Source organism: Ctenopharyngodon idella, chromosome 5 (assembly GCF_019924925.1).
Source record: "Ctenopharyngodon idella isolate HZGC_01 chromosome 5, HZGC01, whole genome shotgun sequence".
Classification (NCBI taxonomy): domain Eukaryota; kingdom Metazoa; phylum Chordata; class Actinopteri; order Cypriniformes; family Xenocyprididae; genus Ctenopharyngodon; species Ctenopharyngodon idella.
In genome coordinates, this window is record NC_067224.1 from 13,707,385 (window position 1) to 13,726,253 (window position 18,869).

The 18,869-nt window shown below is 35.4% G+C and overlaps 1 protein-coding gene across 16 annotated transcripts in view; it reads left to right on the plus strand.

The window, feature by feature from the left end:
- Positions 1-18,869, plus strand: part of kcnt1b (potassium sodium-activated channel subfamily T member 1b) — a 95,145-nt gene that overhangs the window by 57,207 nt on the left and 19,069 nt on the right. For 9 of the 16 annotated variants that reach the window (XR_007930432.1, XR_007930433.1, XM_051895526.1 and 6 more), the window contains 10 exons: positions 191-285; positions 2,773-2,953; positions 3,054-3,218; positions 3,329-3,465; positions 7,792-7,855; positions 8,864-8,972; positions 10,145-10,271; positions 10,640-10,789; positions 15,501-15,736; positions 16,150-16,170. Coding sequence is in view for 14 of the 16 variants with exons in the window: in XM_051895526.1 (XP_051751486.1) it covers positions 191-285; positions 2,773-2,953; positions 3,054-3,218; positions 3,329-3,465; positions 7,792-7,855; positions 8,864-8,972; positions 10,145-10,271; positions 10,640-10,789; positions 15,501-15,736; positions 16,150-16,170 (1,285 nt within the window). In the remaining 2 variants the exon portion in view is untranslated. The remainder of the gene's footprint in view (positions 1-190; positions 286-2,772; positions 2,954-3,053; positions 3,219-3,328; positions 3,466-7,791; positions 7,856-8,863; positions 8,973-10,144; positions 10,272-10,639; positions 10,790-15,500; positions 15,737-16,149; positions 16,171-18,869) is intronic. The other 7 variants (XM_051895531.1, XM_051895533.1, XM_051895538.1 and 4 more) reach the window with 3 other exon arrangements.

Sequence of the window (18,869 nt, forward strand, 5' to 3'; positions counted from 1 at the left end):
ACTTAAAAAAGTAAGTTACCTGGTTGCCTTAATTTTTGAGTTAATTGAAATTAAAAATTTGAGTTCTGAACGTGGCTTTTTTTATACCTCACGTCACCTTCATTGTGTGTGTTATTCTTGTATTCTCGTCATGGCTTATTCTCTGACAAAAGAGATCTCTCTCACTTACTGTATCTCTGTTCTTTTCTAGAATGATCTCCATCGTGCCATTCAGCGCACACACTCTGCCATGTTCAACCAGGTCCTCATTCTGATCTGCACACTTCTCTGTCTGGTCTTCACTGGGTAAAGCTCTTTGATCTCTGATATCCCTGATGGGGCTTTAGCCTTTTGCAGGCTTGTATCTAATGCTGCAGATCTAAAACAGTCACACTCAGACGAATTAACCATCCTGATCAATAATGTACATCAGTTAATCCAAATTAACTCTTTTACCATAGTGTCAAATCAAGATGCTACCATAGTATTTAATAGAGCACAACAGTCACGGCTCCCCTTTTTCAGCAGTCTGGTTTCTGGAAGTATTTTAGCATTCATTTTCTCTGTAGGGATTTACAAAGAATCCTTAGTAAAGAGATGTAAGCCACATACCCAGCTCTGAGATGAATCACAATATCACAAACTTCGTTTTAAAGCAAAAGGTCTGAGAAAAAGACAAAGGTACAAGGCTGTGAAATGAACATCTTTTGTAATCTTTTAATAAAAATGAAGATAGATGAAAATATTTGAAGTTTTTTGCAAAATAGTCAAATATATACAATTTATACATACGTACACATATAAAAACAGAATCCAAAGAATCACAAAGACAATGTATCACAATTTCCACAAAAATATTAAGCAGCGGAACAGTTTTAAACATTGATAATATTAGAATGATTTCTGAAGGATCATGTGACACTGATGACTGGAGTAATGGCTACTGAAAATTTGGCTTTGCCATCATAATAATAGATTACATTTTAAAATATATTAAAATAGAAAACAGTTATTTTATTGTAAATAACATTTTACAATATATTATGTTTTTAAAGCTGCAGTCCGTAACTTTTTTTGGTTAAAAATGATCCAAAATCAATTTTTGAGCAAGTACATAGCCAGTGTTCAAAACTATCTCCTTACCTGAGCTCGATTCACAACGGCAAGCTTGTAATAATGTTTTATAATAAGAGCAGTACTGGTGGGTTTTCGCGCATGCATTCGAGCATGCAGCCGTTCGTCTTTGCGTCATTACGTCACCTCTGTAAACAGAAAGGAAGGAGTCCCAGTAGTTTTATCTTGTGAGGATGCTGGTTGTAGCGGATCATTTATAGCCTTTTCTCACAGCAGCTGAAATAATTAAACTTATCATTTTGATGGTGGATTGTAATCCAGAAAGGTCCAACTGACATTCATCAGTGACAACTGGAGATTCACCCGTCGTCAAAAGCAAAACACAGCGGACAGAGTGGCTACAGAAATTGAAATCTACAGGTAACGCTAACACACACTAAATACACATAGTCACGCAATGCTGATGTTGTTAACATTAACAATTTGAGGATAAAGTATAACAGTGATAATAATTTGCACGGTTTGACGTGATCCGAGCTAAGCGATCGTTAGATTTAATCACAATTGGCAGCACGATTTATTGTAGGCCTAATGCTTTTTACCTCAGTTGGTCAGAACAAAAGTGGCAGACATGTTACTTACTTGATCAGATGACATTTTCCGGTGAAAATGTTTATTTTGGTCATACTTCCAAGATGTAGAATCTCTGTTTCCGATGTACAGTATCCACACCGATGTGGTGACTGACAGCAAATATTAGATTCATCCGCAGTGAGGAGCCGTGCCGATACACAACGCACGTAACGATAATAATTCCGCATATAACTGCAATTGCAGGTTTCAAACAGAGATGGCGACAAAGAGGCAAATCTTACGGACTGCACCTTTAAGTATATAAGTCTGTCTTGAACAGTATACTTTTTATGTTAAAAAACACTTATTGTAAATAAAATTTTACAATATATTATGTTTTTAAGTATATAAGTCTGTCTTGAACAGCATACTTTTTATGTTAAAAAACACTTTCTCTATGGAGAATGTAATTGGTGTTTTGGAACCCAACTGTTGCACTCTGTAAGCATTAATGAATCAAAGGAAATGATTGAAAGTCAAATTTGTTGCTTTTCAGCAAAGTGTCTGTTACAGTTGCTAAATTAACCTCATATTTTTATCCCCATTAGCCCATTTTATTTTTATTCTGTATTAACATATAATTGCATATACCTTTACCAATATAAAGGGACATGTCAGAATAAAGTGTTTACCTAAGGACTACAACCACGTCAGAATGTGAGTTCACATGATGAATCAGACAGCTGTTATAGTCCTAATGTATTTATATTATTAATTAAATGAATGTTATAAAGCACACAGTGATTTTAAAATTCCCTTTTGAGGTATGACTCTGTGTCATTTATTTTGTAGAACAAAATGAGAAAGTCTCTTGAAATAATGCTAACCACAGACCTTATTTTACTCAAATAGAAAACCGCTATTTTAAAAACACATTCGAAATTCCTGAGGGAGCCCATGGTGAAATGGCCTTCTGGGCAAGCCTACAAATTGACATCATGACTAAGCAGCTCGGCTGAATCCTATTCATGGGAAGAGCCTTGAAATGTCTTTCCAATGAAACTAAAAATCTCATGATGCTAAATTTATTTTAAGTAATCTATATTTTCGAAATCGTTTCCTGAAATGTTTTGTAATGCTCTTCAGGGCTTGTGGGATTCAGCACCTCGAGCGGGCAGGAAAGAGTCTCACCCTCTTTGACTCTTTATATTTCTGCATCGTCACCTTCTCGACTGTTGGTTATGGAGACGTCACACCCAAAATCTGGCCCTCTCAGCTACTGGTGGTCATCATGATCTGTGTGGCTCTGGTGGTGCTGCCATTACAGGTGTCACGATCAGCCCACGAACAGCACAATCAAAAAAATGAGTACTGGTAATAATTTACTGCGTTTACACAGTACTTTCTGTCTCTCATTTCAACACCAGTTTGAGGAGTTGGCATATCTTTGGATGGAGAGGCAGAAGTCAGGTGGAAACTACAGCAGACATCGTGCTCAGACAGAGAAACATGTGGTTCTATGTGTCACTTCACTCAAGATAGACTTGCTAATGGATTTCCTCAATGAGTTCTATGCCCACCCGAGACTACAGGTACATGCATAAACCTGTATATGTGAGTGCTTATTATTGTTCTGTGTATTGCTAATATGCTAATCTAGCTTAGTATGTGATGGTGGTATTAAAATTTCTCAAATGTCTAGGATTATTATGTGGTGATACTCTGTCCCACGGAGATGGACATCCAGGTGCGGCGTATACTGCAGATCCCGCTGTGGTCTCAACGGGTCATCTACCTCCAAGGCTCTGCACTGAAGGACCAAGACCTGATGAGGGCCAAGTAGGTTGTTTATTTGGTCACACTTTAGTTTAGGGTCCAATTCTCACTATTAACTAACTATTAACTATGACTTTTGCCTCAATAAACTCCTAATTACTGCTTATTAACTCTTTCTCCTCCAGGGTTTTTGAAAAAGTTGCCAGCCAGCGCTAGCATTTTTTATTGTTTTCACAAAACTTTCATGGCCCCAAGAATATTTTGCTTTATGAATATCTGAGCATGCAATATGTCGAAAGAAAGAACAGACCCTTTTTTTTAAAGAAACAAAAAAAAGTTTTATTCTAGCTTAATGCATTCTTTTTTTTTAATCAACATTTAAAGTGTGGGTAAGTTTCATAAAAAAAGCAACATTTTGAGCCAAAAGCTGAGAATTTTTTTTTGTCAAAGACTATGTCTGGATCAGATTCAGAACGATGATCGAAACATAGATGGAGTAGATCGAATTCAGTTAACACCCCCAAAGCTTGCACAGTCCTATAGCTTTCATTCTGTAATGTTAGGCAGTTTTGATTTATATGCTATTTAATGTTGATGATCGCGTTATTTTACATACGCATCTGCTTACACATGCTATCGATTGTTTCTGCTTCTTCTTGGACTGTGTTTTGATCAGGAGATTCAGTACTCTTTCAGAAGATGCGTACTAGCACCCCCTACCGTATAACAGTGAAAACATGGAAAGACGGAAAATTCCGTCAATGGCAGGGAAAGCGTTAATAGCTTGTAAGATAGTTGTTTAGGTATTGGGGATGTAGAATATGGTCATGCAGAATAAGGCATTAATATGTGCTTTATACGTACTAATAAACAGCCAATATCCTAGTAATATGCATGCTAATAAGCAATTACTTAATAGTGAGAATTGGACCCTAAAATAAAGTGTTACTGTTTATTTTTGCCTAAAAAGTATATTGGTTATATGTGGATGCATTTTGCTCTTGATCAAACTAAGATGATACAAGAGCTACGAAAAATGTTATTTTGGATAAGCCTTTACATGCCGATTTACATGCCCATTCAGATTTTTAATCCCAGTGGCTTTTAAATGCAGCTTTGAAATAAAAATGATGTTTGATAATGAAGCTGAACAATTATTGTCAGTTAAAAAAAGCTGTTTAAATATCTATTTCAGTCATGGAACTCTAGATGGTGCTGGCAAACTGTAAGCAATCGCATCTTTATCACATGGCACAACCCGATTGGCCTCTGCTTATTCTGCAGCCAATGAAATTGCTTGCTTAACATTTAAATAGTCTGGTTCAGTGTTTGCTGTATACTAGTCCTGCAGCACGCTATCAGAGTTCCTCTGAAACCCTCCACCTCCCCCAGCTCCACCTGTCTAGATCTGCAATGGGATTTATCTGCCTATTTATGCAGCAGCAGCATAACTTACATGCTCACGGCAGCATGTCTGTGTATCTATTGGCAGTAGCAAGTCTATACTTGCTCTGCAGCAGCAACAATGTGCGTAGAAGATCTAGTCCACCGAGACCAAACTAACATTCCCATATTCATTAACATGTCAAAACTACTCAACAGAGTTGTCATGATTGAAATTTAGTCAGCCTAATCCCATCACACCTTCCACATAAACAGATTATATATCTACTCTTGTGTTCCTCAAAACTCGTGGCATTTTGTCCCATCTGGAACAAAATGTCAGAAATGTTCTTTTTCACACTAAACAAAAACTACTAGTTTAGGGCACTAAGTGAGCCAGGACCGCTACCGATTTGAGGTTCTGACTCTGTTTCAGAGAGCCATTAAATTGATAGAGAGATCAGTCTAATATTTCTGCAAATTTATCTGTAGCCGCAAGTGATTTCATCCTTTCAAGTCCTTTTTAAATACATTAATACTATGACTAGATTACTGAGAACATTTGAGAATTGACCTTGGAATGAGATTAATAGTGTCAGAGACCTTAATTTGTCGTGTAGCCTGTCAGCTAGAGCTCTTGTGCATTCATCAGTATTTTAAGAGTTACATTCACCAAAGATATTTAAGGACAGAAGAAGATATGGTGTGCAGTTCTTTAATTGAACAGTTTTATATTGAACAAGACAACTTGCAGTTCCACTGCCTATCAAATTTAGACATCAATAGTACAACTTGCAAGAACGGTACTTAAAACAGCAATTGTGGTGGACGATTTATGTCTCACTATAAAGTGCACAGCAATGCTTCACCGGTAAGGTTTGGCCTAATGGCAGGCTAAACAGTTTAGCTAATTAAATTAGCATAATCTTCTCTGTGAAAAAAAACTTGTGTTTCCGGCTTTTCAGAGTCTAAAAGTGAAAGAGTAAACTTGAGGTGTAAGTATGATGTCATATTTTAACAGTGATATACAGTACATCAATGTGGCATTTCTATAATTTAAACTAGCAAAGGCTTACTGATTAACTGTTTCCAAATGGAAGCTTTGGACAGGCTCCCAAAAAACTAAATTAGTCTTGTGGAAAATTGAAGAGTAAACCTGCAAGCTTCACCATCAGAGCCAAACCTGACACCAGTCTCAAGCCCATCTGTTCCTTATTAAAGCAGCCTTGAAATTTAAGGATAATATATGTGCTTTTTCTTGCAATGTAACTGCATTTAAAATCCTACTATATTCCTTCATTATAAATGCAGCAAATCTGTCTCAGTATGCACACTTTATATTCCAGTGTATGAATTTCTCCTAAAACTCAGTCAGTTTTCTGGCCAGTTGTATAATCTCTGTGTTGTAATTGGAAGGTTGGAATTTAAAGGACTTCATGAGGAAATTGCATTTGTTGTTAACAGTCTCTATGTGGAAAAAAAAAATGCTTTCTTATTTTTAATATCTGTTTGTTGCTGCTGCATATTAATGGATGAATAATGCATGTTGTTAGTGCTTTCATTTCTTTTGCCAATAAGTTATTCCTCACAGTATATCTTTAGGCTTCAAATGTTCTGGGTTTTAAACAAGCTCTATTGAAAGCATCTGTGACATGTTGACATGCCGATGCCGATTTGTTTTCTTGCAGTAATTCACTCAATGGAAGTCTATGCTATCAAGCATCATTGAGGGTTTAAAAGCAAAAATGTGCATTGCAGCTCATATTTTTAAAGCACTTCTATTTATGTCATGAAACTTGAAATTTCAGCACAGGTCAGTTGTCACCAAGGAGTTTGCTGTTGTCACCAGTGGGTTTGCTGGTTAGAACTGTATAGTCAATTCTGACACTGCTGCTAGATACTTTAACTACACCAGCTGCTTCCCAAAAACAGTTTTCTGCTTTGATGGCCATTCAAAATTATATATACTATAATATATATAAAACTGATTATATATCTACACATGGTGTACATCACTAATATATCATTGTAGCATAGTAGATTTTTCCTATGCCTGGTTATCGTTTGTAGGGCTCTTAAAATCAGGACATGGATTTATATTTTTCCTGTCTGCTGCTTCACAATCACTGTTGTCATTATATAATTCCCCTCAAGCTCCAGAGAGATTATTCACATCACAGTTTTATTTTGCTTTAAAGCAGTTAACAGTATCAAAGATTTTCACAAAAGCATGCTGCAATTCAAGCAGAAAAATGCAAAAATACATATTTTAGTAATCTCACAATACTGTACATTCCACAAATACACACAGGTTATTCTGTAACTGTAATTTAATGCACCAATAAATGTAGAGCTTTTACATTTGCACTCTATGTGAATGTGTGCTTTTGCATTTTTAATAACTTGTGAGTCTGTTACTCCACAATGTAGATTTACAGATATAAGTGGTCTGATCTACACAGTCTCACAGTAAGGATAGTTAGTGATTGTGATGCTGGATTTAGCAGTGTCTTGTGGCTGTACTTTAGATGCAGTGTGTATTTTAAGACATTTGTCCCATTGCAATGGCATACACCACAGACTTCCGTTGTTTGAGCATTACACACAATTTTTGCTTGTTTTTCACAAACTAAGGGAAGAGTCAAAATTATTTACTGTGGTAATTGACAGCATGTCACAGATTCTGCTTAATTGGAACCTTAAACACGTCCAGAAAACAGTAAGAGTGGGAAAACCAGAGAATATTAATGGCTACTTTGTCAATGAGAAGAAACAACTTAACGCTAGAGTGATCTGCTGGACGTGAGGCTAGTATACCGTGAAATTGACCCTCAGTACTGACTCTGAGAAACATGGCAATAATTACCTATTACCTATGTGCAGTCCTTCTGGAGGAATTCACTTCATGGGTAGTATAGATAAAAGGTAGCATAGTGATTTGCAGTAGCATAGTGAAGTGTCCTTTTTGAGTGACGCTGATGTGTAATGATGTTCTGTGTCCTGCAGGATGGACGATGCAGAGGCGTGCTTCATCCTCAGCAGCAGAAATGAAGTGGACCGCACCGCAGCTGTAAATACAGCCTCGTTATATAGTTCCTTGCCAAAAGTAAAAGTCATTAGTGCTGCAATGAGAAGTCAATAAAGAAATACTTTTTCCCAAGCACAAGACAAGAAACCCAAGTGTATTGATCAAAACAATATTCACTTTTTAAATTAACCATAATTAGAAACTTGAAATCTTAAATGGAATGTGAGTAATCTTAAAGCTAGAGAGAAACTTCAAGCCTATATATTAATGTTCTTTATACTTTATTAAAATTATACTGCTGTTATCATCTTTCAAATCTTTCAAAATCTTTTAGATTTTTTTTTTTAGTTTAATCATATTGCAGGCTTACCCATTATAAATTGTTTATGCACACAAAAATAGCATACATCATATAAGCTATAAACCTCACATATTTGTGTAACCAATTAATTAAAGAAATAATCAACAGATTAATCGGTTGCCAAAATAGTTGTTAGCAGCATCCCTAAAAGTTATTAAAGGTACAATATGTAAATTTTAGGAGGATCCATTGACAGAAATGCAATATAATATACATAACTATGTTTTCAGTGGTGTATAAAGACCTTACATAATGAACCGTTATGTTTTTATTACCTTACAATGAGCCATTTCTATCTACATACACCGTGGGTCCCCTTACATGTTAAGTCACCATTTTGCGCTGGCATGTTTCTACAGTAGCCCTAAACGGACAAACTGCTCTACAGAGCGTGTTTGCTTGACTAGCTATTCTCTGCTGTCTCAGACGACGACATCTTTGTCCTGTGTTGGTCACCGTAGCTTCTCTATATTGCAATTCGCAACCTCACTGATAGATGCTGCTAAAATTTACACACTGCACCTTTAAGGACACTTATTCAGTGAGAACAGTGTTTTTATTGTGTTTTTCTTCACAAATATACAAACACATCAACTAATTTTCCTGAACTTAATCTACTATTAATGGCAAAATGAAATAATGTAAGTTTTCATATCATGACACTGTAAGAATGCTGTCTGTTCTTATAGGATCATCAAACCATTCTGCGAGCTTGGGCTGTGAAGGACTTTGCTCCAAACTGTCCTCTATATGTCCAGATTCTTAAACCTGAGAACAAATTCCATGTCAAATTTGCAGGTGAGTCTTTTGCCTTCCTGAAGTCAATTCATTTCATATGCAGTTAGTAAACATTCATCTATCCTTGTTGATTTTTCATAGTCAGAAATTTTGACCAAAATGTCCTTTAAATTTATCTTCTTTTTATATAGTCCATTTTACTTTTTTACTGAAAAAGCAAGTAACATTTAAATGTATTTTGATTTAAAAACATAAAATGTCACTAAATGTCAATAAAAGTGTAAAATGTGAAAACTATCCTGACGATTAGACAATCTGTTAGCAATTGTAGCTTATTGACTGTAGTATATATGGTTGTAGCTTGTGTGTGTTTGCTGTATAAATAATAAATATAGATCCATCTTGATTCTACACTCTCCGCCTCCCAAGTTATACATCTTCATTAAGTGTTTCATGGTTATGAGTTTCCGCTTTCTAAGTGTAGTGTGGCCTCCACCTCTCGGGTCACTGCATTTGCCTTTACATGTGTTCATTTAGCAGAGGAGACGAAGTATTAGAGGGTTTAATATATGCTTTTGTGTGCTATAAAATCATGTGTTAATTAAAAAAAAATGTGTTAATTCAAACACCTTGAGGAAGGTAAATAATGGAGAAAGGAGAAGGAAACCTTTTCAACTCACTGGTATATTGAAACTTCTAAAAATTAAAGCAAGATTCTTGTTTAGTTTCTCATTTTTGTGTGTTTGTTGCACTGAATTATATTCTAGATCCACAAGTTGATAGGAGTCATCCAGTGCAATATAGCACTTGAATTGCTGTTCTGATGATGTTGATGCCATGTTGATTAGTGATATGGGGTGGTAATATTGGATTTTTGTTCATCTTTAGAAGTTCTGAGATTAGGGCAGTGCACAAATGTGGTGAAACTGAGGTGTTTTTAATTTCATAACGTCTCCAATAAAAGTGTTTATAGAATTCAGCAGGGAGCCCATCTGTGCTTGTTGCTTTGTTATTTGAGAGTTGTTTTGTTGAAATTCCTTCATTTTTAAGAGAACATTCAAGCTGATCATTCTGTAAAATTGAAAGTGAGACTGAATTTATATTATATTATATTATATTATATTATATTATATTATATTATATTATATTATATTGTATTATATTATATTATATTATATTATATTATATTATATTATATTATATTATATTATTCTCACATAGATTATGTGTAGGTATGTTTTGTTTTCCAGATCATGTGGTGTGTGAAGAGGAGTTCAAGTATGCCATGCTGGCCCTCAACTGTGTGTGTCCAGCCACCTCTACACTGGTCACACTGCTGGTACACACGTCTCGTGGACAGTGAGTACTGATGTCTTGCCTCTTTCATTTGACACTGATGTAACGAGAAGTGTTTTCTGAAATGCTGTTTAGTTTATTGAAGGATTTAATAATGAATAATGGCTCCTCACGTAACCTTTCCAATTCTGTGATCCCTAACAAATAATAGTGTCACATATAATTAGTCAGAGCAGATTTGCCAGGAGAGACAATCAATGCCATTAAACTTTCTGTGAACATTTGTCTGAAAGAGACTGACCATTCGGTAACCTGAACTTTCTGAGGAAACCATTTCATAATCTCAAATAATCCAAAAATAACAGTAATATCACAGTTGTTTAGAGTGTTATCTTTGTGCTTTCATTTTAACTGTCTGCTTGGGGTTTCAGGGAGGGACAGACATCTCCAGAACAGTGGCAGAGGACGTATGGCCGTTGCTCGGGGAATGAAGTTTACCACATACGTTTGATGGACAGCAAGTTCTTTGGCGAATATGACGGGAAGAGTTTTACTTACGCCTCCTTCCATGCACATAAAAAGTGAGTGATTGTTGAACATTTAACATTTATTTATTTGCACGATTCACTATTTGGATGTGTGTGAAATGATTTTTTTATAAACCCTCCCCAAAATATTACATTTTTTATTCCTCTTGATAAATGTGTTAAAAAAAACTCATCTATTGACTGAGTATGCTTGTATTGTGCAAATTTTTCTGTTCCACTTTTGCCACTTCGCACACCACTGTTTGCATTTTACACCTTTTTGAATTTTATTCATGATATTTTTGAACCACATTCCCTACTTACACCATCATTCAAAAGTTTGGGGTCAGTAAAATGTTTAAATATTTTTGAAGCAGTCTAATATGCAGGGCTGCATTTATTTGATAAAAAATACACTGTAAAACCTTAAAACGTAATTTACTGTATTTATCCAATTGATTGATTTGAATTGACAAAATTAAATAAAGTCATCTCAAAATTTGGAAGTAAAACTCAAAAAAGCCCATGCAAAAAGAAACATTTAATACAGTGTACAGTAATAACAGTAAGTTTGTGAAATATTATTACAATTTTAAATAACAGTTTTCTATTTCAATATCTTTTAAAATGTAAATATATGTGTATATATATATATATATATATATTATTATTATTTTTTTTTTTTTTTTTTGGAAACCATGATACATTTTCAGGATTCTTTGTCAAATAGAAAGTTTAAAAGAACAGCATATATTTGAAATGGAAATCTTTTGTAGCAATATAAAAGTCTTTACTCAATTTGACCCTTAGTTACGGTTGCTTTGTCCGACAAGCCATGGCGCTGTCATGCCACACGCAGTGAAAAATACATCGCGGAGCAAAGAGGGCATTGACAACACGTCGACAGACAAGACAGAGCAGGTTACTTATGATATTAAACAAAGTCCCAGCTTTCAAACTGTGTAATTTTTTAAGAAATTCGAACAATAAAAGCCGTTTTGTGGCTCTTTAATGTGTCGTGACAGATTGCTGTAGTGCCTCAGCTCAAGCGGCTCGTGAACCAATCATCTCTTTCTACTAGTTAATTTAAAGCATCAAATAAACATGAATGAACATGAGAAGGAATGTTGTTTAAAACGCGAAAAAGACGTAAATACACACCATTTTTCAAATTCAAGTCCACCGAGTTTAATCTTCTAACTCCTGACTGCTTTGTCGAGATAGGACTAACTGCAGAACCGCAGAACCATATGTCATGACAGTCTGAGGACAACAGCGCCAGACCGACAGTCTGAGGGCGGAAGTGGGCGGAGCAAATTTATCTTCGTAGACATTGCTCCATCCGTTTTAAAGTTTAAAATCATGTTAATGTCAAAAATTTTATTAAAACGATCTAACTGAAATGATAGATGGATAGATAGATAGATAGATAGATAGATATTCATATATGTACACACAAATGTCACAAGGATGTATATATATATATATATATATATAAAATGTACATGTGTGTATTAAACCCCCTTGTAACCTTTTAAATATTTTTAAAGTTAAAAGTTAATCAACTTGTTTTGTCTTAAATGATTAATAGAATATAAATTGAACAAAGCTTAAACACTAAAAATGATATTTATTTATTTATTTGACATAAAATGTATATTTTACTCAAGCATTTCATGACGAATGAACCATTTTTCCACAGTACATAATACACATTACACAGTTGTACACTAAATTACATGAATTAAGCAAATTCAGACACATCAAACCCAAAAACAAAACACAAACATTATTTAATTTTAATAGAATGTACTTTTAGCAAAAGCATCATATACTAGCTGTACTTTGCTCTAAAAAATTACAAAATCAAACCAAAGAGATTAAATTGAACAAATTATTGCACAGCAGGTACATGACAAATTAAATCTTAAAAAAAAAAAAAAAAATCAAATCAAATCAAATCTCCATAAACATACAAATAATTCCAAGACTCTTTTTGTCTAGACACTCATTAAGAAAAATGTCCATCCTTAATTTGGAAGTGAAACACTAAAGGCTCTTTGGCCAGTTGTCTGTCATCATCCGTTTCAGCCTGTGAAAGTTGAATTAGGGCTTTTTCCTGGTCTTCCTCTTTCAATATCAGAAAGCACGGCTCTTCCACTAAACCTTTGAAGACTTTTGGTTGTTGTGCAGCCGTTTAAGTGCAGCGCAGAGGTCTTCTGTGATCCGTGGTTCCTTCATGAGAGAAGGGTACAAACAAATGGGATGAAATGTTTGTTTAACAATACTTTGTGTTGTAGTTAGGATGTAGCATAGCATGTATAATAAAGTTTTGACATTCTGTTTTTCTCATGTTTATATATTGGAGGTATAAATCATATCCTGTCACTAATTAAATTAATCAATCATGTTCAGTTTAAATTTTTTTTTTAAAAAGGCAAGCAATTCAATTTTCACACTGCACTTAACTCCAGGTTATCATCGTTCTAAATGCCACTTTTAACTGTGGGTAAAGTAACGCTCCACGCTTGTATATTTACGTGCTTTTGACAGTCACAGAAACATTGTGCGTTGTATATAAATAGAAAATTCAGAGTTGGAAAAAAAGACAACAAATGCTGACAGAAAATGCAACAATTGCAGTACAGAAAATACTGTTTAATTCTTTTATAGTCTGAAAAGTCCATTCAGGATAAACTTGATAGTGAAGTTGGCTATATGTAGGTAATATGAGGATGTGCAATGCCTGAGCATTTAGGTAAACATATTGTGTGCTTTGTCCGTCCAATCAGTGACACTGCAAATATGCAGATAAGGACGTTAACCCAGGGTTTGGTAATGTACAGTGGGAAACGTTTCATATGAAAACTCAGGATTAATTGTTAACCCCAGGTAAATGATGATCAGTGTGAAATCAAGATAACCTAGGATTCTGTTTACATGGGGTTTACAATCACCCAGGGTTAACTATTTCAAGTGTGAAAAGCCCTCATTTGTTTCATTCTAATGAAAAGAGAAGTTCATACATTTTTAAAAACGTTTATCTTTCCGTTCTTATTCTTACCATTAACTTAATCTTAACATTAACATGAAGACCCCACAGTCAACAGAGCCGGCCAACTGTTGTGGATGGAACATTCTGAGACAAGGGCCAGTTGCATAAACTTAGTCACTATATTAAGACTGTGTCTTAAGAACTAGTTTGACCAACTTGCAGTTAACCAAGGAGTAATCAATGTTATTTTTCCAATTCCAATTACACCAATCTACCTTTTTATGTAACGGGGACCACTCTTCAAGAAAAAAATAGTGTCTTAACTTTTAAGACTAGTCTAAGTGGTTTATGCAACTGTCCCCAAAATACAGAAAGTTATTCCTGAAAAGATTTGACTGATATAACAACACACCATCTGTATAAGTAACTTATGTCTTTATGAAAGCCTTATAAAACTAACCTTGTTTTTGATCAGCTTCCACTGTCCTGGGGTGATTCTGCTTGTCAATTTACTGCATTGCAAAATCAAACAGAAAAACTTAAATGTATAACCATAAAAATTGCATAAGAGAGACAAGTTTCGTTGTTCTAAAGTAAAAATGACCATTTACTGCATTGCAAATGCAAAATTTTAAATTCAGAATATAAAAAGAAACGTCGACAACAGCCTTTTTGGTGTGAATTCAAAGGTGTGCATTCAACCTGTGCCGTCTGGTCGGTTTAAAAACACTGGGCAGTGGAAATTGTTGAAGCATGTTTTGAAGTAAAGCTTCTCCGAATACTAATATGCCTCTAAAAATCCACATAAACATTGGTCAGTATTGGAAAATGTAACCAATGAAATAAAATACAGCGCCAACAAAAAAATAAAATCACAAAACATTAATAGCCTACCGTAACCAAGCAACGTGAGGCAATCGTCTGAAGTCGTAAAATATCAAAAGACGCGATAAAGTGACTTCATCGCAAAGCCCATTTAAAAAAAAGATTAGAGTCATCTTAACTGTTCGATCGATTAAATACACAACAAATAAACTTGATCGATTAAAAACAAAACACAAAGAAACTTTTTACCGTATTCTCTTCTTGATTGTTTGTTTGACGCTAACTCCGCCCACATCCGAAATGAGACTGTTACTCCGCCCACTTCCGGCCTCAGACTGTAGGTCTGGCGCTGTCGTCCTCAGACTGTCATGACGTATTGTTCTGCGTTTCTGCAGTTGGTTATTATTGGATTTGTCGGACAAAATGGCGGATTCTGCATTATAATTAGTTAGAGCGCTTGTCAATCAAACTCCCGGTGAAGGGTCAATTTAACGCATCCTTGCCGAATAAAAGTATTAATTTCTCTAAATGAAAATCTTACAGACACATGATATTTGCAATCTTACATGATATGTACATTAGTGTGCTCAGTCTTATATGGCTCATACTGTACCTGCCTAATCTCATTTGCACTATAATGGTCAATTTCACTTTACTACTGTGTATACAGTACTGCATTTTCCATTTGTATCGTAATGCTTTTATTCACATGATATATTACACATGATATATTGCACTTCTTTTTAGATGCTTTTTAGATGATGATGTGTTTTATTGGCTCTGGCTTACTTGTACTGTGCAAAATGACAATAAAGTTGAATGTAATATAATAAAAATCCCCAAAGCAGGAACAGGATGTAGATCATCTCAAATAAAAGTGAGTTAGAACTATGCTTTTTCCTCTTAAACTCCATGCTAAACACACCACAATCGTCTTTCCCTTAGGTACGGTGTCTGCCTAATTGGCACGAAAAGAGAAGACAATAAGAGCATACTGCTGAACCCCGGTCCTCGCCACATCATGTCTGCCACAGACACCTGCTACTACATTAACATCACTAAGGAGGAGAACTCTGCCTTCATCTTCAAACAGGAGGAAAAGCACAGCAAAGGGCTGTCGGCCACCGGCGTGTATGACGCTCCCTCTCGTCTCCCGGTGCAAAGCATCATCGCAAGCATGGGTGAGGGAACCTACCTGAAAGTCATGTAATTAACAGAAGTCTTCAAACTTTTAATCATCAGACTAAGGGTTGAATTAAAAAACAAGTTTCTTTAAAGCTGCAGTATGTAGCCACTAGTGCCACTAGCAGTACCAAGCAGAATTGCAGAATAATTACTGATTTAAACATTAATGGTGTTGTTATTGTTACATAGCAGCTAAACAAATGAAGCACAAGTTTTAATTTGTTTACATCAGTGCAGCCGCAGGGTTGGTTTAATGCAATTTCCATACGGTTGCCATATGCCAGTTAGTGGTGTGAAAGTAACACTCAGAAGCAGCAGTAGCAGGATGATTTTATCAAAATATAGAAGGATTTTCAAGTCATGCTCATGATAAAATATACTTTCTTTTATTGTTTTTCCTTTGTTGAAGTTGATCAGTCTACTTCATATGGTAAGTCTGAGCATGTGGTTTCCTTAGCATTAGTTAAATCACAGTTAAATCATAAGACACAGTTAAATCATAAGACATCATTAGTGAATGTCTGTGTAAATGTTAACATTTACAGAAACCTTTCTCTCCCGTTCATTTCCATTAGGAATTCACAGGTCAAGTCTTTTGTCCTGCAAGGTGTTTTACCTAGAAAAATATTTTTTTTCCAATTGGGCTTGGTAACTGCACTTGCATGTGTAAAATATCCCTGGCCTAGGCTGTAACATAATGAATTCTAAGCAATTAGTCCATTACCTTACTTCACAGAGTCCCCCCCCCCTTTTTTTTTTAAAGGGATAGTTCACTCAAAAATGAAAATTACTCAATGATTTACTCACCCTTAAGCCATCCCAGGTGTATATGACTTTCTTCTTCAGGCGAATACAATCGGAGTTACATTAAATAATATCCTGGCTCTTCCAAGCTTTATAATGGCAGTCACAGGCAGTGATTGGAGGATGAGATTTTGAAGCCCAAAAAAGTGCATCCATCGCTCATAAAACATACTCCACATGGCTCCGGGGGGTTAACAAAGGCCTTCTGAAGCGAATCGAAAAACTTTTATAAAGTAAAATAATGAGTGTCCGGCACAACAGCCATACGCATTTGACTTGCGTCTAAAAAGCGACATAGGACACAATAACATTATGTAATACGCATTATAATGTAGGACAGTGGTTCCCAAACTGGGGTACTCGTACCCCTGGGGGTACGTGAGGTGACAGAGGGGGTACGCGAACAAAATGGCGAATGTTGCCGTTCATTTAATTCTTCCCCACCTTAAAATAACATTAAAACTGACCATATATTTTCTAACAGGCACAATGCCGTAAATGCATGACTACATGAATACATAAATACATCCAATCAAAATACCACATCTTTTGTGGTCAAATCTGACAGCGTCCATTTCTACATAAGCAGCATGCATATGGATGCATATAGGTTGCGTGCAGTCTGCTGCCTGAGCAAATCGCACTACATTACTGCCGCTCTCGACGATGTAGCCTACCTGTAGATTTAGCACTTGAACAAATAGCCTGGCACAAAAGGTGCATAGAGATCAACTTATGATTCAATCTCTTGATACAAAACATACCTTTTGTGAGTTCTTGTTTTTAATGTTGATAATATTATACAAGCAAGAATGCAAATCCAAATATTCACACGATTGCAAATGTGACATTGATTTTATACAACATTTCAACAAACAAAAGGGTAATATTAAGTGATGTTCTTCACAATATTGTCAGTATTTGCTCTATTTTGCAATGAAAAAAAGCTCCAACAAAAGCCACAGCAGAACTACAACACACAGCTATGTTTCGTGAATGAATCTGCAGCTTTGAACGAATTGTTCGTGATTTAATGATTAATTCATAAATACAGCCACTTGCTTCGTTGAACGAATGACTCGATGACTCACGCATTAAGACAGTGACTTACCGCCATCTACTGGCGGTTTTAGTATTTAAAATAATCACTTTTCAAGTTTTATCATTGCATATTTCTCTATTGAATTTTTTTTTTTTAATTTAAAACATTATTAATGTTGTAAAGGTATTTATAAAGATAAAAAATGCACTGGAAAGTCAATTTAGGTGGAAAATATTGTTCCTTAATGGAAAAGGTGCAGTCTAAGTGGAAGAGAGGGGGTATGCAGAAGGATGGTAAATGCCTCAGGGGGTACTCCACTCTAAAAAGTTTGGGAACCACTGATGTAGGACATAGTGTAGAACGTCATGGCATTGTGTACTACATCGCAGAAGTTAACGCTTTTTAGAGCTAAGTTGAATGCGAATGGCTGTTGTGCTGCAAGCTCGTTATTTTACTTGATAAAGTTTTAAATAAGGATATTTGTCTTACACAAATGCATCGATTCCTTTCAGAAGGCCTTTATTAATCCCCTGGAGCCATGTGGATTACTTTTATGATGGATGGATGCACTTTTTGGGGCTTCAAAATCTCATCCTCCAATCACTCCTATTATAAAGCTTGGACGAGCCAAGATATTTTTAAATATAACTTTAATTGTGTTTGGCTGAAAGAACAAAGTCATATACACCTAGGATGGCTTCAGGGTGAGTAAATGATGGGGTAATTTTCATTTTTGGGTGAACTATCCCTATAACATTTTACAGCAGAACAATCTTCTGCATAACAGCAGAATTTCCCTTCAGAACATTTTCTTCCCTTAAGCATTTTTAAATTAAACCTCACGGTGCTTAAAGATTTTTGGTTGCAAAGCACTGATTTGAAATGTGCAAATCAGTGTTTATTCATAAAAACAATAAATCAGGGTTGAGGTCAACTTCAGTGAGTTTATGAAATGCTATAATTAAACATTCATACCATCTACTCTATATGTAGAAATTTTCCTAGTAATTTACACAAATTTTTCAGTTTTTATTCATGCGCTGGTGGAAATGAACTGGAATTTACCTCAATTCTGAGTCATGTCGGCAAAAATGATGTTCATAATGCAATATTTTTTTTGGCCGTTTTCATTGCACTCAAATTTGCACAAAAGCAGCTGACATATCAGATCAGACAACAAATTTTAGATAGATTGTTTCCCCGGTGAACACATCTATATGAATTTCCTCATCCTGCACCTTCACAAAAACCGAAAAGGAAAACCTTCAATCTCATGGTTTATT